At 39.3% G+C, this 27,169-nt stretch overlaps 1 protein-coding gene across 2 annotated transcripts in view; it reads right to left on the reverse strand.

The window, feature by feature from the left end:
• Nucleotides 1-8,730, reverse strand: part of casz1 (castor zinc finger 1) — a 92,642-nt gene extending 83,912 nt beyond the window's left edge. For both annotated transcript variants that reach the window (XM_055049940.1, XM_055049941.1), the window contains exon 1: nt 8,289-8,730. In XM_055049940.1, coding sequence (XP_054905915.1) covers nt 8,289-8,337 — 49 coding nt within the window. In that variant the 5' untranslated portion in view covers nt 8,338-8,730. The remainder of the gene's footprint in view (nt 1-8,288) is intronic.
• Between the last annotated feature and the right edge of the window lie 18,439 nt (nt 8,731-27,169).

Raw genomic sequence — 27,169 nt, forward strand, 5'->3', positions numbered from 1 at the left:
AATGTATAAAACTGCTAAAAAGGGTATAAGCAACTAATTTTTGAAACTTTCTTGGTACATTTGGTATCCAGATTATTTGGCCCTGCGGTTGAAGCTAACGGCTTGTCTAAGAAAAGCCAAGACCACAGCAGACTTCTCGCATCTTAAAACTCACAAATACCTAAGTGGTTTATAGGGACCTATAAATTGTCGCCAAATTTACATCAGTCTATTATTTACACAAAAGAAAAAAAAATTACACATACTAGAAAAATGGAAGCAGTATGCTACTAATTATCTTTCCCTGTGAAAAACATACTGCAAACAAATAAAGCATTTCCAGAATAACTGTTTGATATAAAGACAAAGCAAAGCTATTACAGGTGTGTGCTGTTTTTTAATGTTTTACACTGCTTTGCTTTTCTGTTTCGTAGTTATTCCAACCAGAAATGGTTTACACTTTCTGTTTTCAGTAGGGCACGTTTCAAACAGGAAGATCATTGATGGCAGATTACCTCTGATCTTCATTTTTTGTGTGTGTAAACTGTCTTTAACCTCTGTGTAAATAACTTCCAAATTGGAAACATGAAATTTTTTGAATGTTCTTTAAATAGTGTTGCTCGTGAAATGCTGTGATGGTTTTGAGACTGGAGTTGTTTTAAGGCAATAATGTGCCGAAAGCTAACTGCCTGTTTACTTCAGCCTCCGAGACCAACTTAACTGGTTTTGTACTAAATAAAGCGAGTTATCTACTGCAGCTAAGATATAACCTTGGGGAGTGGCAACTTCTCACGGAGCAAAATCTCTCTTTGAAGTCATATTGGCTGTCACCTAGAGACTGGAAAAATAAAAGCTACGAAAAGAAATGTTAAACCCTTATGCAGGTGGGCATATGAGGCTGGACACCAAATTGTATCTGCGTAGTTCTTGAGTTGCCCTGGTATGTTGACACATGGTTCCAACAGTGTTAAAGAAGACTCAAAATCATTGAAATAGTTTACCTCACCACATTTCAGGCACTAAGTAAAAAAGAAACAATGGGAGCGTGACACACTGTGATAAGACTGCAACTAGCTGATTGCTCGGTGCTGAAGACGCTAAAGTCAGCATCTGCCTCGGGGCTTTATATTGGCACCAGACTAAAGGACTATTGGACTGTTTGTAATAAGGCATTTGATTGTTTGGGTCAAAATCTAAGCAGCTTGAAGTTTAAGCAACCATTAATCAAGTTGTGAAAACACAAAATGGCAGCCTTTTAATGCTTTAAAAGGCATTTTTAAGGCATAAAAACTTTGACATACCATTCAAACCTGGAAAGAATACATGGACTACATATTCTTTAGAGAACTGCTTATGATGAGAAAAATGTTATATTTATAAAATAAAAAAGAGGCCATTTATAGTTTCCCCAAGATTATTACTAAAACCTGATCTCATCTTGTTCTTGTGAAGCCAATATCATAGTGTTTGGCAGATCTATCACTCCCCTGCCCCCTACATTAATTGCTTCTAACCTCATAGCACAACCTAAATAAAATCCTGAACCCTTTAAACTCTCTTGGTTACAAACCCTGAAACCAGCTGTCTTTAAGAATCCGTTTCTCACTGTAATATGGGAGGAAAACACAGCAAATATAACCTCAAATCCTTTACAATCATCACATTATCATGAAAAATAAGAGCTGAGACAAACAGCACAGTGATGTAAAATATTATCTCCTCAATCATATCCTTTTTCCCCAGATATCTTCATCTCCCCCCCTGTTCCTCCCTCCCGCCCGTCTCTGTCAGTTAGTCTGGCAAACAATCCCCTTGTTAGCAAACTGTTAAGACAGCCGCTTGGTATACAAATTGCGCTCGACCAAGCGAATTTGTTTTGCAAGGGTGACCTGTTTAATCATCTCATTTTCTTTGGCGGACATTTATTCATCTGGTTTCCACGGTTACCGGGAACATTAAGGGGCTACAGTAATAAGGCTGGAGAGTCAAACAGGTAATAAAAAAATTAACGCCATTTTCCAGCAGCCGAGGACAGTGGGTGAAATGAATCAAGGGAGAGGTGGGAGAAGCAGCGGCGGCGGGGAGGGCTGGGTGAGTGTCGGGGTGGGGTAGGTTGAGGAGGGGGTTCCAATATTGTCCAAACAATAAGTGGTTATTTTACTCTGTAGATCAGGTGGTGCTATTATGGACATGACACTTTGGGCACAGAGTAGGAGAGATAAAGCTTTTACCGTGGCCCTGCTCTGGTTTTATTGTCATTTTGTGATTGCATATCAGAACAATTAAAAGTTAGTCCAAGATATCTATCAACTTTGCTCGTTTTTTATTTCTCCTGCGCTTGAGAGGGAAGATAATTTACACCACTTGCAATGCAACGTGTCAACAATAACGCAAAGGTAAAGATGACATTTAGATGCCCTGGTGAGAAACATTTTAGAGTCTCCCCAACTTTAATCAAGTTTAATGCTTTTGTTATCTCCCAGAAAAACTGAGGAATGGAAAAAAAACAAAACAAAACAAAACCTTTATATAGAGACGGTTGCTTCCATAAATTGTGACCTAGACATAAATCGAGGGAGTATAACTTTGTGCCAAATATAGAAAATTCCGGCACAATAGGGGGAACAGGTGCTGAGGACCCGCAGAAAGTGACGGAGCGGGAGAGCCGGGTGTCTGCTGAATGCCAAATAAGGCAGCGAGGCACGCTGCACCGTCAAAGCACACACAACCAACCCTGATGTGATTCTCTGAGTCTGATGAGTGTCACAGATTTTTTTGCAACAAAAATTCTCAGTTAAGACACTCTTGAGCGTCTCCAAGAGCAATAACTGAACAAGAGAAAACAAGCAGCAAATTTTATGCATTACTCATTTCTCCACTCCTCTCAAAAGTATGTCCAATTGACGGCACAGGCTTTGGCACTCCTGAAAATATGCACAAAAACCTCTCAACCTAGCCCTTAATCATTCAAATCGTCTGGTTTAACCTGTATTTGGGCATTTTATCCTGGCAACACCTTTCCAACACAACATCAAATCGAATTCTTTCACTTTTCGTTGATGACTTTTCTCATAAATTTGTCGGAGAGAAGAGCGACAACTGCTGGTACAGAACAACTCTTGTTGAAAGGGCGGGAGAAAAAGAGATTGTCAGCCGACCCAGCCTCATCCTAACACACACACACGCATACGCGCACTAGCAGCACGCGCACAAACACACACACACACTCCTGCAGAGAAATCTGCGGTACGCACTCTAGCATCAGACCGCTTGCATGTTGCAGGGAGCTTTCTCCTCTCTTTGCCCGGAGAAACAAACTCTGCAAATACGCGGGGTGAAAATCCTCCAAAGGGCGCCCAGAAAAGACAGCAAAAAGGCTAAGCCTGGGCTCGGAAACTGCCAACTGTTCTGTTAACAGCCTCTTAACAGGTGTGGGCTCCAGAACCATGTAATCCTATCAAGTTACAGAGTTTTAAAAAAAGGGAAGAAATCCGACAAACTGCACACTCCTAAACTCTCCCCCCATCCCTTCTTCTTTTTTCTCCATCCTTCCCCCCACCTCCTCTTCTCCTCTCTTTCTGTTGTGACAGAAGTGAACAGCTGGGCTTCAGATTTATCATGTACAGACAGTAATTATTGCTGGTGCTGCCTGCTACCGACCCAAGTGAATAGAATGTCACATGAAAAAAAAAAGAAATCATGCATGCACATATATATGTACGGCAGAAGGGGAGCTGAAGTTAAAACGTGCCAGCACGGGAAGATGTGTGGCGCTGAAGGCAACCTTTAAGCGTCATAACTGTTTACCTCAATAAATAATAAAAAAAAAAATCAAGTTTCTGCACAGGTTTTACAAAGAGGAATTTGCAATCAGAATAAGTCAATTCAGGTTTATTTCATGTCTGTCTCCAAGGTTTTCTTCATGACAAATTCAGAAAGAGCTTTTTTGTGTTCTCACAAAAATAATAAAGATTAAATGACTCTGAAATTGTGCTTATTTTTTCTCTGTAGGATTATCTGTTCCAGGTTTTACCAGTTTAAGTATTTAAAATTTTGGGTTAAAAATAAAAATGGCCGTCTCGTGCCGCTCCCTGACACAGTTTTGCCCTGGACGAAGAGCCATTCTGGCCATATTACAAACAACTTCACAATGCTCCTGCTTGTAGTCAAGTACATTTGAAGACAGAAAGTATTGGCTCTCTTGGCTAAACACTACAAATATTTTGTCAGACATGGCATAGGTTGGAAAAAAAATGAAAGGTTCTCATAATGTTTTTTTTCTCAAGACTTGAATTCCTGTCAAAGAAAAGGTGGTAGAGAAGTGAAACTGAGAAATGTACACGACACCAAAGTGAGAAGGTAGATTTGCTCCAACACCCACTCCTCTCTATGCTTTTTTTTTTTTAATCACTCGGGTATGATTAACTAAACTTTCCAACATAAAAAGAGAAAAAACAAGGAAAAGTTGCTGATATTGGACCACACAAGGTGTCTGTTATCTGCTATGCGTCTGACCCCACCTGCCATATTTATCCCACAGATAAGCAGGTCAGCAGATAAAGCATGCTGTTATTAACAATGCCAATCATTTCCTGCTTTCTTTCCCCTGAAAGTCTCATCCGAATGCCCGCTTTGCCCACGTATGGACTGTTTTCACACCTTAAAGCCCCCTCCGCCACATTTAAAAGGATTAGACGCCACATTTTGTGCCGGCTTAATGTCTCTTTCAGCCGGTCTAATAAGTGCGCCTCGATAAGCGAAGCATGCAAATTCATTCATGGCCAGTTGAGACCGTGCTTTCAGACAAACGTCTTAAAGTCTTCCTCTCTGCTAATTACCTCTTCATTTTCCCCTTTTTTCTCCCCTCTCTTATAAAGCATATCGACAACTAGAGATTATTCTACTCCCTGATTTTTGCATGAAATTATAATTTCATATGTGAGATAGGGTTATGCAGTCGAAAAGGGATAAAGTTGCAGGACACTTTTCTTTCAACTCCACACACACTGAGTAACTTACTGGAGTTTGTTGAGACTTTAAATATAATAAAATATTTTCCCATGTCAGATAAAAATAGGTATTGTTTTCTTTATTTTTAGAGGTTTAGGTTATGCTATTTTATTTATTAATTTAACAAATCTGCATGATCCACAATAATAAAAACTTAAGTAGTTATATTTTAGATAATAAAGCCAACGAAGACCCCGGGTGCAACCTGTTTATCATTCTGGAATATTTCTTCACCAAGTATTAATTAGGCCATTACTCCAGATTGGTGACGGGGAGCTTTGAGGTTTTAATTAGGTGCTGGCCACTGCATGAGTGCACAGGAGTGAAGAAAGGGGGTGGTGATGCCTCTTGCCTCACTCCTGGCCCATATCAAGTACCCCCCTGAACACTTCTGGCTTCCGTCGCGACACGAAGCATAGGCAGGCCACGTGCATCTGTAGTTTATTTGATCATTTGATCTCTGATGTTTCCTCTTTCTGCCGGGCCCCCTTCCTCCCCGACCCCCCAAAAAAAGAACCAGTTGGAGCGATTTGGGTATAAAAGACGGGGGTTAAGGTAATTATGGTGTTGGGGGATGGAGGGGAGAGTTCCGTCTGATGATGCGGCTTGTGTTCAGGCAAGATACACACACGCACACACACACACCCACACACACCTCCCTGCCCTCATCTGCTATGTGTGTGTGCTCCCCTCCTTGTCTACCCATATCACTCTGCAAAACCAGACACACACACACACACGCGCGCAAACACACACAAAGCCTGTGTGACATCAATCAAATACTCACAACGTAGGCCCATAAAACTACACAAACACACAGCCTACCTTTAACTCCCGCATCTTAACACTTTGCAGATCAGGGCAGCTTAGTTTCAATATGTTAAAAGTATTGATTAATTTTAAAATAATCACTTCAAATATTTGTTTTTTTTTTCATATTAAAATATAAAGCTAAAACATTTATAGCCACTGCCCTGTTATCTTGTAATTTAAAAAAAATGCATATTCAGTGAGATAATCAAAAAAAAAAAGATTTTTTTTTTCTTCAAACAAGGTGCTAAATAAGTAAAAGCCTGAGTGTTTTTCCTCGGTTGACGAGGCGATACTAATCACCTTGTTGCTGAGAAGCAGTCTTCCCTGACAAGGCTCCTTAGAATACGAGGATCTCCCAGGAGGAATCGGCACCAAAGAGGTTAAAGACAATGACTGGCAGTTTTTTTTTTTTTGCCCCCCCCACCAGCATTTCCCGTTCTTTTCCAAACGTCATCCTGTTAAATTTATTTCAAAACTCTGTTAATCTGCTGTACACAACATTTCCATTAGCCCGGCCCGGCCCCCTAATAAAAATTCCGGGCTAGTTTAATTAAAAAATGTAAATTTACTGTCATCCAAGGAGCAGCAGAAAGAGGAGTGCAACAGCATATTTTATTGCTTAAGACATCAAATTGATTCAGGTTATTGCTAAATTGTGATAAAAGGTTATTGAGGCCCTTCAGACCTGGGCTTGTTTTTTTCTCACCCATTTCTTTTTTTTTTTTTTTTTTTTGTGGAGGGCCGTAAACGATGGAGAGGTGCCACAAAGGGGTTAATGAGACAAGTCAATGAGGGAAAAAGGCAATCAACATTATGACTCATCCGAGAGCCAAAAAACATTTTCCAAGCCCACAAAAAGTTTGAAATTAAGGTGTGTCTCGATAACAGTTGAACTTGTTCGGTATTTCAATGGAACAAGCAGGACACCTTAAATAGCACAAATAACGCGGCGTCTGTGGTGATGGGAATCTGCTGTACGCCGTCTCTACTCTGACTTTTATTTAAGACGACACATGTTTGAGTTTTGTTTTCCCACTTAAGTTGACGTGGACAAGCCAATGCGGCAGCAAGGTTTCAAGTAAATTTCAAAAAAGTGATAAAAATTAAATCCTGAGAGGGGAAGTAAATTAAAAACAAACTGTCATAATTAAAAGTCTGGAGTAAAGCTTCTTATAAAAAATAAATTACCGTTGAATATTTCAAATATTTCAAATGTATATAATTTGTGCAGCTTTAAACACTAAAATCCTATTTACAAAAACAACTACTGTCATTTATTGCAATAGCAAAAATATGCATCACACTTACTGAATCTAGTTCCTATGAGTCATTTTATCAACTGGGCAGATGAAGTGAAAGAGAGCTAAAATAAGAAGGTCTTGATTAAACTTACAAAAGAAGTGTAAGGACACACCACACGTTAATGCTACCTTAAAATGAGAGTTATTTTAAAACACACACACACACACACACACGCGCATGCAGGCGTACACACACTTATCCAAAATGCTCATCCAAGTGCCTCGGAGCAAGAGGAATGACGCTTACACAGTGTAATCCAGTTAGAACGGGACAAGTACATCTTTCTAAAAGTACGCACTCTTAGAAAAAGGGGCAGCGTGCAAATTGAACATTTTAAAAACATAATTACCTGTCGTACAGGTACTTTTCCCATACATAAATCTTAAATGTCAACTGTTTCTGTTAAAAGTGTTTCATCTGAACTGCAGTGCATTTTGATTTACTGTTAATATAACAACACTAATTAGAGGCAGCTGAAAGGTGCGAGCTCTCCTTTACATGTGTGGCAACATAAAGAGCACAACAGTTTGTTTGCTTTGTCCCCTTGGCAACAAACCCTCGGGCCATTCAGGCTGCCCTTATGGCACTGCCAGCGTCTCTGTGGGTCAATGCGATCATACCTGTATTTTGTGCTTCTGAGTCTTTTTTTTTTTTTTTTTTTAAATTAAAGGGAGATGAAGAGCCAGGGGAAAATGGAGGGAAATATTTTTTTATTAATAGAAATAATTGTGATAATAGTAATAATAAAATGAGAGCAAAAAAACAACCTTTTGCAGGCAGTAATGCCAGTCCCAGGATAAACAGGCACCCTGACGGGAGAAAATGAAACTTGCTTTGTGAACTTTCCCCACATGTGTGCTGTATGTCTCACGCCATCACGAGCCGTGTGTTGGAAAAACGGCCACTTATTTTTGATATTGCAGTCACCTTTGGGTGCTGTCAAAGAGCTATAAATAAGGGTGTTGGGAGACCTGGGTAAACGTACAGCGCTGGCACATTGTTTAATTATGAACAGTTTCCTCTCTCTCCCTCTCTCTCTTGCTTTCTCTCTCTCTCTGTAACTCTCTCTTTCTGTATATTTAACCAGAGATTTTAACAAAAAAAAAAGGCACACCTTAAACTGTTGGCTAATAAAACACATTTGACAAAATAGAGAGAGAAGAAAAATGAAGAAGAGTACTCACCATATTCAGGGAAGTCGAAGTTAAATCCTCTCAGACATGTAACTTTCATAATATTACTCAAACTCTTGTTAGAAAGTCATTCAGGTGGCTGCGGGCGGAGGGGGGAAATAAAGCGAAAAAGTAACTAGATGAAAAAAAAGAAGGGTTCCTTCAATCAAGCACTAAACTCCTTGACATGTAATCTGTCAATAGTTTGTTGCTGAGATAATGCCGGCTGCCACGAGCGGATTTGATTGGCAGCTCAGGTTCTGGCCCCTCCTTCCTGTGGTTTGACGAGGAGGGGGTGAAAGAATATGGAGCCTCCCCCTTCCCTCTCTTGCTCTCTGTTGCGCTCTCTCTCTCTCTCTCCCATACATACACACACAGCCTCTCACACACACGCAGCTCGAGCTGTTGGTGATGTTGTCTGAATAGGCTGATAGGAAATTATGGCAGAGGAACTGGAGCAGTTTTTTTTCTCCCTCCCTCAGTGGGCTGGCCTTTCCATCTTTGTGGTCTTCTAGCCTTTCAACTCTCTTGGGGTGGAGCCACCGCTGCCTCTATTCAAATGAGGGGAGAGCTACACTTTGCTAAAAAAATAAATAAAAAAAGGGTGAGGAGGAGGGTAAATTGGAAATTTAATAAAGCATATCATAGCTCTTTTTTTTTTGTAAATCTGAAGTTTTTAAAGTGACAACGCAAGTGAAACAGTGCGATTTGATGCAAAAGCAGAAGTAAGAATGTGTTATTTTTATTCACATTGCAAGAAGTGTAGGTGAAAGAAAATTTCTGAACGATTCTCAAACTTCTTGCACAAGCATAACTTCATTCAAAGCAAATAACTCTTTCACTTCTCTCCCAAAACAGGGATCCTCTCTGTTTCGTTGCTTTAAAGCTGCTCTCCTTTACAAAGAGAGCGCGGCTCTTTCTCCTCACCTCCACTCTGATAAGCTATCAGTTTTCATTGTAATTTCAGGTGAAATGATAAATGACGGCCGTTACCAGGTGACAATGAATACTTTATAAGACAAACCCCTTATTTGCCTGGCAGTTTCGTCCGCAGTGGCATGCAAAGCGCCTCTGAACCATTTGTACATAAACCCCATGTACTGTAAACATGGAGCTGTGTCAAGAATGTGGCATTTAAAGAGTGACACAAAATAGAAAGATTACTTTTAAAAGTGATGTCAAATTTCTGTATTTTCGAAGCAGAGTTGTTCTTTTATCTTCTTCGACCAATAAAGGTGTGGTGTACGTAGCATTTATGGGTTAGAAAAAAGAGGAAATGAACAACTTTATGGCTGTGAACCATAATACAGAGATACACAATCATGGCTTCAGTTCCTGTCAAAGGAGTGCAAAGTATGTGCAGTACATAAAAAACAGGTTTTGGCTGATTCTGAAATTATGATGACTCATCTTGTTTAATGTAGAAAAAAAAAAAAAACCTTTTGTCTCCACCTTTTTTACCCACATAAAGAAAAAATGTCCCTAAAAGAGTTTCTGTCAGGCTCCACCCTTGCGCTAACATTGTATTGTAAATAATACTTCAGTTTTGTTTTTCGGCTTGTTTGTTTTACAAAAGCCTCGTTAAACTTGAATTGTTTTGTTCTGCGTGACAGATTCTATTAAAAAAAATAAAAATAATAATTTAACCTCTGTTTAACCATGAAACACTCACTGACATTAAAAATCTCCTTCAGAAGCAGAATTAAATGTTAATGCGTAACTATGCCACTTGCTTGCAATTTTGAAAAAAGGAAAATAAATAATTTGTGAACATATCCAGCACAAATAGCCTGAATTAAGAATTTATTTTGAAGATCTCTGAATCTATTTTCAAATCTGGAGCAAATCCAAATGAAATGCTGACATAGACTTACTGAAGAGCGACGTCACGGACGTCTGCTCCCCTCTCGGCCTCCTTCTGAGTGGCAGGAGAGCCCCATTGCTCCACTCAAGTAGAGCATGAAACGCTTAAAAATCAGGGAGGTGACTGTAAACAGTCAAAACAAGTTGTGTGCTAGAAGATAGAGGTGCCAGAACTAAGATTAGCATTTGCAGCAAAAGCTTCTATAGTTTTAAAAGAAAGGGTGAAAACCTATGTTTTGGCCGGGCTCAGATTTATTGGATTGATTACAGTTCTTAAACAGGAGAAAAAGGCAGTGTCCTTTTAACTGGATCCTTCTTATTTCTCTCATTTCTGGAACAGTGGTGACACTGGTGTACACACTCCAGCTCTCTAGTTGGCAGTAATGTACCTTTAGTTTGTTTGCAAAACAGATAAAAATTCACAGGATGTGTTTATGATTGCAGGATTTGAAGCCTACAATGACCTGAAAATGTTGCTGCAGGTAGGATGAAAATATTAGCATTTGCTACAAACAGTCCAGAATAGACCAGAAGTTCAAAGCTTGTTTAAGCTCAAGTAGAGGTCATGGCCATCCAGTAGAATTTATCTAAAAAACTATCTAAAAATGATAAGGCAACACAGGTTTTGATTAAGTAGCTTCATTCACCCCGTACAACACAGTCTGATCTGCAAATTAAAAGTTGCAGATTTGACTGAAGAAATCTCATTGAGAGGAGAGGAAAGTTAATAGACCTGCCCCTGAATCAGTTTTTTTTTTTAGATTTTATAACAGATGCTCATATGTCTGTAACAGAGGCATGAAAACACATGCAGGTGCCTGCTGCAATGAGGCTCACTATCATTTGTAGACTCAGAATCCCAGTAATTATTTGCAAACTAAACCTAGTTGTAAACTCTTGAGATGGGCTTATTAAATCAGTATAGCTGATTAAATCTTTCCCTGGCAAAGTTTTACCAGGATCAACCTCTGGATCATCTAGGCAAACCTACTGTCCTAATTGGCTAAAGACGAACCACCTATTCCACTGTGCGTCAAGGTTTTATCAATATTGGGAAAGAAAAAAAAAAGTAAAAAGTAGATATTTGCTGTTGAGACATAGTTAAATAGCTAATATTTAGGAGTGTCAAGCAAACAATAGTTCCCATTACGAAATCAGTAAAATACAATTACAAAATGCTTTCAGTTGAAGTGCATTTCTCAGAATAAATTGAACAAACAACCTTTAAGCAGGTATTAAACATAATTGTCATTCACCCCTATATTTCTGTATTATATATCATATAATATATATACCGTATCAAGAGTCTGATGTAATATAGTTTTATATATATAGATATATTATGGCCAAATGCTCTGTGGATCTGCAGTTTTACATACTGTATTTGCATGTTGTAAAAAGCTCTGTTTGCAATTTAAAGGCCAAACTACAATCAGCAAATAAAACTCAGTCAGAAGCAACCCTATGATGACTCTAAACATAGCGCCTCCTCGTTTGTTCATACACAGACTAAAAATACTTTATTTGGATAGTATATGGAAAGTAAAGACAAAAATTCAATGGCTCTATAAAAACAGGCCCTGTTCACACAAACATGGATATTCTGAAAAAGCTTTTTGCTACCTTTGCGATGACTGTCCTTATACAGAGATTTTGGTGATAACTTTATTCATTTTCTGAAATTAAGATATTTAGAGACATTTGTGAATTCATTTGGACTCAATATGTAGAAAGGTCTGCCTTGTGCATAAACACTACCACGTTCTAAGCTGGAAGCTGCAACAACAGTGGAGCCTTTATAAAGGGAGGAGAGTGTTATGTATTTTCCAGTCACATAGTGCCATTTTACAACCTAATGAAGCAACTATGTTACCTTCACTTGTTATAAACATGCTGCATATATGAAACATAACTGAAAAGAAATTTGATTTTGCATTACAGCCACATCTGAAAATCACCCTGTCTCTTTAAGAAGCTCTTTAAGAAGCTAACCTTTCTGATGTTGCCCCTTTAGCAGGTCATCACAACAATGTTCCTCCTTACTGCTGTTAAAAACTGTTTTTAGAAGCGTTGGACTAAGAATCAGTTTGTATGACAAAATCAGTCAGGTGTTTGTTGTTGCTGCTGTTAGTTTGGTGAAGCTGTGAGGGGCAGGGTGCTCTGTGGGGCTCCAAGGAGGAGCTTTGGGTAAATATGAGCTCATGTTTAGGAACCCCTGAGTGGCTGCCACTGGCAATTCAGGGGTTTCTCAAACATGCAACAGGTACGTGCTTGATGAGGAAATAACAATATACCATTTTTTTCTAAAACTCACAAAAGTTAATTCTACATGATACCATTCAACCCCCTTTAAGAGAGAGTCTCATCTATCTTTTGCCATGACAGTGTATCAATTAAACGTCAAACTTAAGTTGATGCAAATGACTGAGGAAAAAGTTGAAAAGGTCAAAGACAAGATGAGATAAAACTGGGTCCAGCACCGCTTTTGCCGTGTCAGTATCTTTTTCTGGAATTTTGACATTGTTAATGTTGACATTGTCAACCCCCTACCGATGCTGAAAAAGTATTACAGCATTTTTGTTGGGATTTCAAGACACTGTGTAAATATAATGGGGGAAAAAATATCCGGATCATCTGCAATTTACAACAAAGGTTCATCAAGATTGAAAAATTCTGGTGTGCAGTTTGAATAATTTCCATACAACAATGTCCTCTGCAGGAAGAGGGGGTGTGCTGTCCATGCACTGCAGCCCTCTGGCCCCTGAGCTGCCATCTTCAGGGGTGAAACCATTACTTTTCAAATGAAAGCTGTGGGGATTTTCGTTTGATGTGGTCTGAGGGCATCGTGCTGTGCATGCGGGAGAATGTAGAGGGCAAGGTGGAGCGCGTGTGCGTGTGAGTGTGTGTGCATGCGCTACAGTGCACGTGACATAGTAGGGGTACATCAGTCAAAGGGCCTCTGGGCCAGACGTTCGGCTGCCCCTGACAGTGCACTCCAGGAGGGGCTAGTCGGTCTGCAGGGCCGACTCCGAGTTCTCCATTCCCTGGGACAAAAGCCGTGGCTCAGTTGAAAGATGTGAATTCAGTGGCTTTTGTGCCCAAAGCCCAGAGACATGCCGAGTGAGAAATCTGACCTTTGCAGAAAGTCAGAATGTGTTTTTGAACCCCTCTTGCTGTCTCTGGCAGTTTGGGGCAAGAAGTGAGAGAACGAATAGGAGGGAGTGGGTGTGAGATGGTATGGGATGGTGGTCGTATTTTACCCAGCAGCACCTACACGTGGTGTGTGTGCGTGTGAATGTATGAGGGAGAAGGGAGATTAGACAAAAGAAGCAGCACCTACTAGAGTTTCTAACTGTGAAAACAACAAATTAACAGAGTTTGTGTTTGTTCTTCATCTTCGCCGTCATGTGGTGTGAAACAGGCAGGAAATTGAACGTGTAAAAGCTTAATTCTGCAGCAGAGCCTTTTAGAGTGGGACTCCACAAGAGTTCAGCCTAATGTCAGTCGAGGTTGTCTGGGATGAGGAATATTATTCCTTCTCACGTCTGTTTATGATTTGGTTTATTATTTATTTTTGGAGTCGAGTCAGGAGCTGAATATTAAAATTACACACAACCGAGGCCCAAACAATGGCAACAAAATGGCACATTTTGATGATTTGAGGATTACAATTTGCAATAGCCATAGTGATGATCCCGAGTCGTCCATTTGATTTTCCTAACTGCTGCCTAGATGTGTTTTCTATGCATATGCCCACACTTTTGCACGGTCCAACTACAGATGCACGCTCAGAGACAATTAAAACTGAGTTCGTATGAAGCAAAAGGTGTATTTGTATGTCAACGTAAATCTTTTTTTTTTTTTTTTTTTTGCACAGATGGTTCATGAATCACAATCCAGGACGTTGCAGGAGTTTGCTGAGAGCAGAGATTTTGGCAGATAGAGCAGGCCTATGTTTTTCAGTCATACATTTTTCTTGACACTGCTTTCATCCCCCGGCCGTAATCATCATATCTCCCCCATTGCTCTCCCGGATGCAGACATCCATAATGCAATCTTCCTAATTTTGATCCCTTGCAATCTGGTTTTAAAAGGGAGGAAGAAAAAAAAGAGGGGAGTTGGGGGGGAGGCTTATTCTGAAGGCTCGCTTGGTAATCATTTTAGACAGATAGCCTTTCCCATCGCAGATGAGCAAATATTTGTAAACCAGCTATCTAATGGAAAATTATAGTGAAATTAGGGTGAAATTCATGACGGCGAAATCCGATTATCTGTAATTCTATTATGCCATCTTAGCCCACACAGCATATTTTTGTAGAGTTTTTTTTTCCATAAATACCTATGCCAGGGGTCCTGCTAATCAAATAAAATTGAAATTCATCTTCCCATTAAATTCAATTAGCCGCAATTTCTAAAGCCTAACAAAGATTTTAATTACTAAATTATAAAATTCTCCCTAGCCAAATTGGGGATAGAAAAAGTGCATCCACGCATCTGAAAAACAAACCCATGAAAGGAAATTGTTGATCAAAAAAGATATCCAGGGGAAAATAACATTAGGGAGAGCGCTGGGGCCCTTATTCAGCGAGTCTGGGTGGAGAGTGACGTGTGCCAAGCGCTAGGCTCCTGGGCTAGAGGAAATGAACTTAGCCGAGGTTCTCTTTGTCTCTAAATGTCTGCCCTCAGAGTTATTATGCCATAATTGACTAATTGACACCTTAATTTCATTTATGGGGCTCCTGTGTTCATAAAGCAACCTCTGGGTGGGGCAGTGGTCTTGAGCGGAAGCAGAGAAGTTGACATCCAGGACACCAGGTAGGGCCTTAGGCCTTCGGCTCTGTCTCTTGCAGATGACGATTATGTATTTGATTATGAAATGGTCAGGAAGAACACACTGACTTAGCAGAGGCTTAAGGAGCATCTTATAGTACTTGGATGTTTAAATCCCCCCTGATGCATGCTGATAGGTAATAATGATGCATGTTCAGCCTTACAATCTGCCACTGCAGACAGAAATGACCTCCTTCAGGGTCAGAGGAGTTTATTTTTAGGAAGAGTTTCTTAAATCCTCCAAAGGAGGATAAAGTAAACACTGGCCCTGGGTAAAATCGCCCCTTTGCCAATTACACCATCCATTTAGTACACAATTGTTATTTCATGTATCCTACCAGGGTACTTAAATCATTGCATATTAATTTATTTTTCTTTCTAACTATGAATTTGTAGTAAATTATGAAAAGAAATAAACATAAAAATGCACAAGTTTTTGTGCATTTTTAATTAATGTGCTGCATCCGATCACATTAATTATTTTACTATTGTTTAATTATTTTATTTCTGAAGATTGTCTATTTCCACCAGATTCCATTGATCATGGCTCAGATCCCATTTGGGCATGTTGACCCTGATGAAATATGGCCTACCTAATAATTTCTAGCCAACATAATCAGAAACTTTAGTGAATTAACTACAACTCCTTCAGTTACTGGTTTACTGAATCGGCATTTGAGTCGATTCAGTTTACTTTTGACCCGCAATTAATCTAACTTTAATTTATTTCAAACAATTGTTTATGCAATAAACGTTATAAAAATTGGCAATAGATCTGTGCTTTTTAAGCCATAAGTTATTAAATATGCATTTTAATTAATGACTTGGTAGTGGACAAGGTAACAAGACAGTTTTGATTTGAATTCCCTAAACAAACTGCAGTAAAACTGTTTCACAAGCAGATTTTTTGTGGCTTTGTGGGAAAGGTTAATGTTGGGTTTAATGTCTGGGCTCTTTGCTGCCCTGCATCACGAGCCTTATAGTATTGTCACAACATAATAACAACCTAATTCCCTGACTGGAACTAAAATACATGCATCTTTTTATGCTGCCCATGCATTAAAGAAGAAATAAAAAACATCAATAGTAAAAGGAAGAGCAATGCAACTTTAAAACGAAATAAAGCTCTATTATTAAAAAAAATCCAGAAATACTTAAAAAGGTGCACTATACATTTTCCAGGGACCAAGAGCTATTCTCCCTAATGCTTCTTCAAGCTGTCCACTGATGCCATTTACAACCAATCTCAGGAGTTCACCAGGTTCCACTAGGTGTTTACCAGTTGCTGCTGCTGCAGCTGCTAGTCTGGAGGAGTTGAGTGGGGGAGGTACAGGAAGAAATGTTCTTTGGGGCGGGACTGAAACTCCGAGCATTTCTCAAACATTTATAAATGAGACAAAGCAACATACCGGGTATATACTAAATGATGCTGCAGGCGTATGAACATAAGCTAACGAAGAAGAAGATGTTGTAGTACCTTAAAATTCTGCCACTGAATTTGTGCATTCCTGTTGATGGCCTCACAGCTTGAGTCGCTGATCTGTTTTGGGCTCAATGGTGTGGAATCCACAGTGTTCTGCTGCATCCAAACTGGGAACTTTACTGTTTTGATTAAACGTCCATAAGTGGTCAGGTAATCACTAGTTGATTTAATCAGACTAAATCCAACCACCAGTATTACTTTCAGTTTCAACCACCCAGTATGTTGTGGTGAGTGGATGGCAAAGTGTGAGATAAAGAAATGGTTTTATTGGCTCATTGCAGCGATGTTTTGAGTTGCATGGATGAGACAACAAGGTGGACATATAGAGTATATGTGGTGATCGGCTTCAATTATGTTATCAAAGAAGTAATAAGATCATCTAACCTGATCTTCAAACATCATCTGCCTTTTGTAATTAAGTGACAGGTGAAATAAAATTATTAAAATTGCAAAAGACCAGCACTTGATGTTTGCTCTTTTTGCTTGCTGTGAATGAGCCTAGGAGCTTTTGCTAACGACACTGAGTAAAGTTTGTTGTGTAGTAGAGTAGTTTAGCAAAGAAAGGCTGCTAACAGGACAGCTTTGGGGTCTCAGGTCAGCTGTCAGGTTGGTTTCCCAGCCACCCCCTACTCCTTACCAGTGTTCCACTAAAATAACAGCTCAGCACCCTCCGTAGACTACAAAGCTCCATCTGAATAGGCACCTGCTGCTGTTATTCACTTTAGCCCCTTTGGCAGCTCAATCTGTCTATTTAAAGGACACGTAGGAGAGAAAGACTGACTGGGAAATGATGAATTATTTAAGCATGATGTCTAATTGTTTCAAGGCGGACATCTTGTTTTTAGAGAGGAAAGCTTGGGGGTGGATATGTGTGACGGGGGGGAGCTTGCTGTGAAGAGGTCTGTGTACTGTGTCGCACTTGAAGTGGCCGCGCAAATATGACCAAACTGAAACTTTAATCTGCTTTTTCCCCATCCAAGCTGGCTGGGTATTAAAGATAATCTTTTTTGTGTGTCATATGGTGGGAGATATAGATGGAGCTAATTTTTTAGAGACAAATCTGATATTTGTCAACTGGTTGAAAAAAACCTGGGGATTTTCTCCTAATCCTCCCTAGGATATGAAGGCGCGTTAACAGCAAAATGCAGATGGTGTTCTGTGCATGGAGAGTACCCAGCACTCAGCGCAGTGCATATGGAAAGGCGCAGCTATCCTCGCCAGGGCTCAGCGCAACCTGCAGATAGTAAACTCCCCACCCCAACACCACCACATTCAATTAATGAGCCACTCATGAAAGCAAAGGCATGTTAGTTTATTCCAAAGCGCAAACTTTGCTAAATACATTTCTTGGTTGTTTCTCTTTACTTTTTTTTTGTGTCTTTGCTGACATAACATCCTTCCAGGCTGTGCTCATCAAATATTCAGTTGCAACTTGATTCCAATAAGGAAAAGAAAACAAATTATAAATAAAATGGAGGCATAAATCTTTCAGGATCCTAATTCTAACTTTCCCTCAGAGTGTTTCTGTCTTTATTTTGTCACATTAAGCAGTTTTGCTTTCCGTTCCCACTGCTAGGCGTGGCTGAATTTAACACTGGTGGAAAGAGCCCTTTATTCTTCTGCTCTCTTGTTTTGGAACACTCTGCATTTTGTGGTGTCGCTGCTTTTATGCACAATTATCACTTGTGTAACTTCTGGTTTGGTTTTTATGAGAGATAGAACAATAAAATCTATGTGATGTTCCGCTTGGAGGTTGCAGAGGGACTGCTGTAACCCTGCACTTGCCCTGTCAAATATAGCTCCGACGTTACTACAGCCAGTCACCGCAGTGATGCAAAGCGGCCCTCGTCGCATTATCTTATCCAGTATTTAAAAGAGGATATTTTCTCCGGTCATTTTAGCACCGGAATGCGTCATGGCAGAATCTTCTAGATGCATTTCACAACTGCTTTGTGGCTTTGCATCACATTTGAGAAGGTATTGATAGCCCCTCTGGAGCTGTGAGGTCAAACATACCTAGAGCCACAAAGGAAGCAAAACGAGCTCAAAATCTCACCTGAAGTGGACATATGGTGCCCATAATGAGGCAGAGCACATCACAATATCGTGTTGAAGGGCTTAAGGATGTGCACTTCTAAACCTATTACTGAATATATAACTACGAGTATCAGGGTTGACAGAATGGGACAGAGCAGATTAATGTCAGGAGGACAGTGAAGACGCTGACGGCATAAAAGCTAAAACAGTTGCAGGGGGACAAACTATCCGACCTACAAACTCTGGATAAATCAAGCTTCTCTCTCTGAACTCATAAATGACAATAGTTTTACAATGTAGAATTAGCTTCCACTAGCTTCGTCCACATTGCTACCCCTGGTAAAGAGGTGAAAAATTTATTAAAATAAAATCATGTTTAGAATAGAAGAGAACAGGATAGGAATAATTTATTTATTGTACTGTACAAAAATAAATTTTAAAAGTGCGCAGTTAATAAAAAAATAGAATATTCAAACTCAAAACATGCAAATTAATAGGTAAAATAGATTTCTAAGAAATGGAAAAACATAAAGTTTGTTGGGAGCAGAGGTGGTTGTAGTCTATCAGGTATTTTCAAAGTGACTTTTACAACTTTGGCCACCACTGGTCTAACAGCTACTGGGAGGAAGGATCTGCAGTAACACTCCGTTGTGCCTCTGAGGATGCAGCACTCTGTTGCTGGAAGAGCTCTCCAATTAACAACAGCTGGGAGACATCGTCCAACAGACATGCTATTTTCACAAGTTAGTTTGGTCTCCCACCATCTGCACTGGGTCAAGGGGGCATCTTAGGACAGAGCTGGCCTGTATGACAACCTTATCTAGCCGCTTCCTCTCCACTGCAAATAAACTGCTGCTAAAACAAACTACATCACAGAAGATGCCTGATGAACCACAGAGTCAAAAAATGTCTGGAGCGCCCCAATAAACTCTAAGAGACCTTGGCCTCCTCAGCAGGTAGAGTCTGTATTGCTTTATAAATGAAAGCAATTATACCATAGACTGCGATTGCTGTTGTTTGATAGTTTGTTTGTTTTTGGGGGAGTTTTATGTGATTTATGTTTTTTTTTTCACTCTATGGTATTGCACTTGGAAAACTAAACTAGGTTAATGTGCTTTGTCATATTTATACCCTAGGTAAGCTTGAAATCACTGACTGATTAAATCACTGAGTTCAACTTCAAAAAGCAAAATAAAACCAAACTGATTCAGTTACATTTTGTTATTTATCAGAACATTTAGGAGTGATTTTGTAAAGATCAGAACAAAAGCAACAAAAGTATTTTCTAACACTTGTATTTTTTCCGCTGCATATATGTGTGCATATTAAATGACACAGAATAAGTCAAAATTATGGGTTTATACACATTCCTATTCAGTATAACAATGGAAATGGAGGGTGCTGTGTGTCATTGCACTTATTTTGCAAAATAAATGAAAATTGGCAAAAAAAACAAAAAGAAACCCCAAATAACTCAATAGTTTTTATGACTCTCCCTCCTCAATATTTACATGCAACAGGCACGGAAGCTGTACCTGTCTGCCGTGTGCGTGTGTTTGTTTTGCACAAGATGAAGCTGCTGTCTATTGATTAGCCCCGCTACAGAAAAAAAATGACATTATGCGCACTGTGAAATTCAGCATTTTTTTAACCTTCAGTGATGCTTGTCATTTGCTTGTAAAATAAATATATAAATATACACCAGGAGGAAGACAAGGGGGGGAGAGAAAAAAAATCACTAGAGCTCTTTTGCTGTAATTGGCTGAATAGCAAGGGCAGCAGAAAATTTACAGGCAGACAACAGTGTGAAGGGGACTCGGTCACAATGCAAAAAAAAATATAAAAAACTAAGCCCTCAGCACCAGCAAGGGAGCGAGTGAACCAGCCAGCGTGGGGAAGAGGAAAGGAAGCGTCTAGGTGGCTGTCGGGCATATCTTAACTACCACAATGCACTTGTCTCCCCCCTGGCTTTGCTGGTAAGCTGCAGATCAGAGTTCATTTTCTGGACAAGTAAAGTAAATAACCTGAGTGAGCGTGCAGAAGACAGTGACAGGGAAAGAGAAATCCTCCAAAGTCACAGTGGTGACACTCTACTAAATCCAATCAAACTGAGGAGAGAGGGAGAGGAGGAAGGAGGGAGGAAGAGATCCTCTTTGGTTTCTGTGAGTGTGTGTGCGTGTGTGTGTGTGTGTGTGTGTGTCCAACAGCATTGATGCAATAACACCTCATTCAGTGTTTAGCCCTTCTCAAAGGACAGGCAGGGATAACACTTTAAACCCTGTGGCTTTATCTCCTGCAGATTTTCCATAAAATGCCAAGCCAGGGAACCGGGGCCATGTGACTACCATGTAGGTCAGGGCAGACGGGGGGTAGAGAGAGTGGGAGGTAGAGGGAGAGGTGCCGGGTGGGGGAGGATTGGAGTTTTCTAATGGAACTGTTGAAAATAGCAAGCGGTAACCAGATTAGAGCAATTAGCATTATGTCCTCAAGACGATGCAGATCGGAGAATTTAAACTCAAAAACAGAATGGAGAAACTTACAAGTGACAGGAAATACACAAGTTATAAGTAGAAAAACTAATTAAAGAGAAGTTATGGCAAAAGTACATAGTTTCTTACAAAAATATTCACCCCTGTGAGATTTTTTCTCATTTCTTCATGTTACAGCAAAATTTCCAGTATGATTCACTTGAATTTTATATGACAGGCCTACAGCAGAAAGAAAAAAATATGATTTAAACAATAATAAATCTAAATATTGATACCCAAATGTAGTCAGAGTCTCACTTAGTATACTTCATAGAACCATTTTTCACTGCCATTACAGCTGCAGGTGTTTTGGAGTTTTATCATGTTTGCACATGCAAAGACTGAGAGCATCTGTGAACTTGCAAATACTTGCAATTGGATTTAGGTCTCAACTTTGACTAGGCCACTTTAATACATATATCCTTTGATCAAAATCATTTAATTGCAGCTCTTGGTGCAATTATGTGTAGGGTTGTGGTGGAAGATCACAATATTCTGTTCCAGTGTTTAACAGGTTTTTCTAAAAGCATTGCAACATATTTATCTGTCTTCAGATCAGCTCTTGCTTCACAGACCCAGCTCAAGAAACAGGGCACATACAAGTTGTGGATTCTGAATGGCTTTCGCCAAACTACAAATTGGTCTTGGTTACTTTAATTGACACTTAAAGACCTGATTTGTGAAGTTTACAACTAGGAGTTGTATTTTCAGATAATTCTCCTACCTAAGAATCTGGTTCTGAAGTTCCTCCAGATTTACCTCTGGCTTCTTCATTGGTTCTCTCATTAGTTTTCTCCTAGCCAGGCCTCTAACTTTAGAGTGGCTATTCATGTCTTGGTAGAACAGAGATCGGTGAGATCGGTGACAGGAAAATCAAAGAAAATTGAGATTTTCTTTGATCTCAGTCTCATCCCAGCTTGCATAAAAGGCAGTTAAAAAAGGGAATCAGAGTAACAAAGCACTGAAAGCAAAGGCATGCCGCCTTTTTCAGATTAAATTTTTAAAATGCTTGCCAGTGTCATCATGGACTTCCTTGTTTGGATCGTTCACATAATATCCAAATAACGCCTCTTGAAGTTTGTGGTTGGAACATGACAAAGTGTAAACAGAATGATTACTTTTCCCACTGTTCTGAAGTTTCTGAAGGTTGTTATTGTTTTAGACACATCTAAGATCTGTTTGTTAATAATCAATAAGGCACCTAAGTACAGATGCAACAGATAAGCCTGCTTCTAACATCCTTATTTGTAAGTTTGAAAAGTCTGTGTCGTTAATGGAAGAAACCTTCTTCTCCATAGCATTAGTCAATAATTAAACAGCTGTACGACCAATGAACTGAAATATATTCCTTAAGTGTCCCAATTTATTTTATCTGTGGGTAAAGTCTATCTCTGTGCACCCAGCTGATGATAAACTAAATTAATGGTGATCACTGAGCATAACTAGATCTGTTGTGCAACTACTTTACCCACTTATCACTAACTGTGCAAAACACCTGCCTCATTATATGATAGGTATTTTTTTTGCCAACACAGTGTGAGACAAAGGAGTAAAAACTTTACAGTGTTAGGAAGTATCGTGACCTTATAGCAAGTCGACAAATTCAATACACTCTCCATCTTCCCTCCAAATCTTGGGTTTCTATGAAAGCGTTTTCTGGCGAACGAGTTGATCGTTATCCATGACATTTTCAGAATACAGAAATATGTCAATATTCTGAAGCTCGATGCGCTTCTATAATTGAGCTAAGGGCCCCTTCGTTTCCATATGCTGAGGGCACAGAGAATCCCAGTGGAATACCAGTGACGCTTGATTGAATACAAAAGATGGACGGGATTAGGGCTGGTGTTGCTGAGTGACCTTGACTTATTTTATGGCCCTCACCCTCAGTTAATCACACGATTCTGCTCTGTTCAATAAAGCTCAGGTACCAAAAGATTTTGCCCAAATGGTGAGTGCGTTTCCTTCCAGGCATCTGCATTTCTATACAGCTTCCTACCAGCTCTGTGTAACCTGGCCTCAATCAAACTCAAAGGCACCATCCCTGTGAAAACAGTATTGATCAAAACCCAGCATCTATCCATGCATAAGAGCTTGTTTCCATTGATTTTTCCTATTTGTGCTAGAAAAAAAAAACTATAATAGAGTTGATATGAATTACAGGGTATTTTGCCTCAGTTCATGAACACAAACCAGATAACGCCAACCGTTTCCACAGAAACGGGATAACAGTTTTTGGTCTGTTTTGCAGCAATCGATCATTTTAATTTATTTAAAGGATTTACACAGAGCCGGCCTGCAGACGCCACAGGCAAGAGCAACTGGGCGGTCCACGGCGTAAACATGCGTGCATCTGAAAATGTTTGCAGATGACCAGCAACGTTTCATTCCATTTCGAATAAATTACATCTTGCCTCGCCACTAATGTGTAGCTGCACGCTGGATAATACTTGTTGTTGTTGTCTAAATGCAGGTTGCCTCCATGTTTTTATTTTTGCAAAACTCTATCAGCACCTAAAATTACTGTAATAAGACGAGTAAAACACATAAAAAATTGCTTTGCAAAAGTTGCAGCCCACCTCGGCATCTCTTTAAACTCTCCCAGTTGCCAGGTTATGTGAAAAGATTTGCTGTCTCTAATTCCCAAGCTCAAGGCTGATCAGTGTTATTCAACTGACACTTCCCCTAAAGCCTTCTGACATTAAGCCTTTATAAGACAGTTATGGGTATTACATTGGTCTTGCAACATAAACTACTTTTTATTCCTTTACTATTGTGTTTAAATATAACAGCTACAGCAACAGATTAAAGTCAATAGGCTACCTCCGACCTTGTTAACAGGCTATTATTGCATTGTTATCCTTGGAGTGTCTTCGGTAGGTTTTAAGCTCGGGGGCCTTAATATTATTGAAGCAGCTAAGGTGCAGTGTAACTGTGGAATATACTAGTAATGCCTGTTTAAATTTATTTCAAAGTCCCTCCTCATTCATATCATTCTGGGCCAGGAGAACTCATAATAAAAAAGCAATATGAGCGAACTCGCTCCTATTATTCAGAAGGAAAATCGCAGAGAAAATCCAACTAACACACCCCCTTAAACCAAAACAGAGTATTGTAAAGCGGGTAAAGAGATTAAAGTCCATGCCATGCTAAATCGTAGGCTTACCTTGTCACTAAAGCTTATTTATGCTGACCCCTCAAAACTATGTGCTGTAAATAAATAAAATGAGCTTTGAGTTGTATCCTGCTTTATTGCAATGATTTTACTCCATATTGGGTTTGACACACCCAAAGATAACGTTATTCACTGCAAGCTGAATCCGCTTGTTACAAAGTGAGATTGTTATAAGTATTGGTCGAATTGATTTTATGTTAAAATATTTCTATTTTGTGATGAGTTAGAATGTCAGACGTCTGGCTTAAATCACAGACAGCTGGATTTTCTCCCAGTTTTTTCTAAAGACGTTTCAACACCTATCCGGGAGTCAATGTCAACTCGGGAGGCTCGTGGTTTAGCAGCTTCAAGTTTGGAGCTGCTGCTTTTTAAGCACATGGTGGCTAGGTTTGCAATCAGAAGCCATTGGCTGATTCCCACTAGTCAAAGTGGCAATATACCCCCTTAACTCAGTGTGAATAGATGAAATTATTGTTGCAGTTTGAAGATTCTCAGGTTATGCAATTATCCATTTCAATCACACTTCATGCTGAACTTTATGATTTGATAAAGAACTGATAAAGAAGAGATTTTCTTTACGACCCAACACAGCTAATACTCAGAAAATGTATCATTCACCAGAAAACTTCATTACCTGGATTTCTAAGAAAGACAAGCAACTATCTTACTTGAGAGCAAATTTTTTTTGTTCCTTTCAAATGAAGAGACTGATGAAAAATCTTTTGAAAATGGCAACAACTACTAAGTCGGTTCACTAGTGCCAACAGTAGAAAGAAAGGTAAAGTGTTCTTCATTTACTTTTTTAATATTTTGACAAAAGACTTAAAAGTCGTAATTTTTCTCTGAGAACACTTTGACTCATTCACCACACAGGCTTTTTGAGGCCATCTTAAAATCATTTGTGTTTGTTCTAGGACTTACTGGGCAACACACTGTTTCCTCCTCCACTGACTCACCTCATCTCAAACATTTGCTCGCAGAAACAAATAAGTGACCTGTGGATGATGTCTGGTACCCACAACCCAAACCTTTCTCTTAATCTGAGACGATCGTCACATAAAGACACTGTTCTTTAGAAAGTTCTGCAAAAGTTATATTTCTTGCATCACTTCTCAGGAAATACAATCTACCAAAATGAGCTGCTGGTCATCTTCTACTTTTCAATATTCAGTCTATCCCTGTGCTAATCCATCACTTGGTGGCTTGGCTCAGCACAAAACAGGACAGGTCCAAACTACCATGAACAATCAGGTCTGCAGAGAAGATCACCAGGCCTGACCTTCCCTCCATCCAGGACTTGTACAGGTCAAGGTATCTCTGCAAACCTCACACATTCAGGACATAAACTTTTACCTTCAGGTCAGTGCTGCAATTTGCAAAAACCAGCCACCGCAGAGACAGATTCTTCTCATAGCCTGTCACTCTTCTCAACACTAGCAGTCAGTCAAGTTGGGACGTCTTTTGTAGTTATAAAATGAAAGCCATCAGACAGCAGATGAATTTTTTTGAATCAATTTTGGCACATTTTATATATATTCAAAAGTGTATTTATGATTCTTATGTAAATCGATTTTTTAGCACACCCCTAAAAACTACTTTTTAAAGCAGGGTGTTTCAAAGTGTTTCTTGCCCCCTTATCAAGTGTTTCTACACACACACCCAAAGCATGAATGAATGAATGAATAAATGAATGGAACATCAAGCATAACAGCAGAAAAATGTTTACAGATATTAAAGCAACATTGCAATTTGAGGAGATGCACAATACCTCACAGCAGTCATATGCCAACCTAAGCATCATGTTGTTTCATGATTAATGACAGATAAAGACATTACACAACAAATACATAACAACTAGGTTCATATTTTGTCTGGAATGTTACAAAAACTGACTGGCAAACATTTTCAAATACATTTTTAAATATAAACAGGAAAAGTGAGGAACCTTGAAACGGAAAATATGCAGGAACCTTGCAAATAGTTGAAAAAAAAAATCTACCAGTGATAAACGGCAGATTTCTTTTTATGTTCTGACTTGTTCCATTTGCTTGGCCAGCTCATTTCAACACAAATTTAGCCACAAGGCAAAAATCAAAAACCAATCAAATCTGTGTTTAACTCAGCTAGCAACATATCGGTGCAACACTAGCTTCCACCAGAATTTTTATAACCCAAACATAAAGCTCAGCGAAACTGAAGGCATTGCAATCAAGTTTGAAGTGCATGTCTTTTATTTTGCATCATAAAAAGCAGTTTTATTGACGATCGAGAATTACACAAACTTTCATGTAAGTTTCCAACCTGTCAATGTTTTTAAAAATTATTTTATCCTCTTCATTTGCTTGGAACAATAAAAAAAAAAATTGAAGAAAAAAAACCCCTGTATTCATGGAGAAAGTTTCTGAAAGCTCAACAATCTCTCCCTATCAAGATCTTTGGATGGAAAAATAACATGACGCTCCATCTTTCAAAGATGTACTTTTCCTAAAGCATTGTTGATTGCCCTGTGTCCATTACTTGGAGGGATTATGATAATATTCCACATTGTGCTCGGCATGATGCACAGGAAATTCAATACTCAAAAGGTTAATGCAATCAATTAGGATGACAAAGGAGTAAAGTAAAACCCTCCTGCTCGTGGAAAAAAAAGAGACAGGAGAAGAGAGGGGGAGAAAAGGTATTGAAAGCTTGAATGAATGCAGAAAGAAAAGAGGCACTTGAAACGACAGAAAAATGGCATTTATTCAGCACGTATCATCCAAGGCTGACTAAATGGGACACGCGCAAAGTGAGCACAAAAAGGAAGAAAAAATACCTCTTAGATAGTGAATTGCATCATTCAGCACTTGGTCAGTGGTAATTGAACAGAACAGGAGCAATATTTTTGTTTGAAGGTAATCAGATACCTGAGCCAAGGAAGAAATGGCCAGTACCAGAGGCTCGAACATCGATTCATAAAGCTCGTAATGTTCTATGG

Source organism: Poeciliopsis prolifica, unplaced genomic scaffold, assembly GCF_027474105.1.
Source record: "Poeciliopsis prolifica strain line A6 unplaced genomic scaffold, Auburn_PproV2 SCAFFOLD029, whole genome shotgun sequence".
NCBI classification, from domain to species: Eukaryota; Metazoa; Chordata; class Actinopteri; order Cyprinodontiformes; family Poeciliidae; genus Poeciliopsis; species Poeciliopsis prolifica.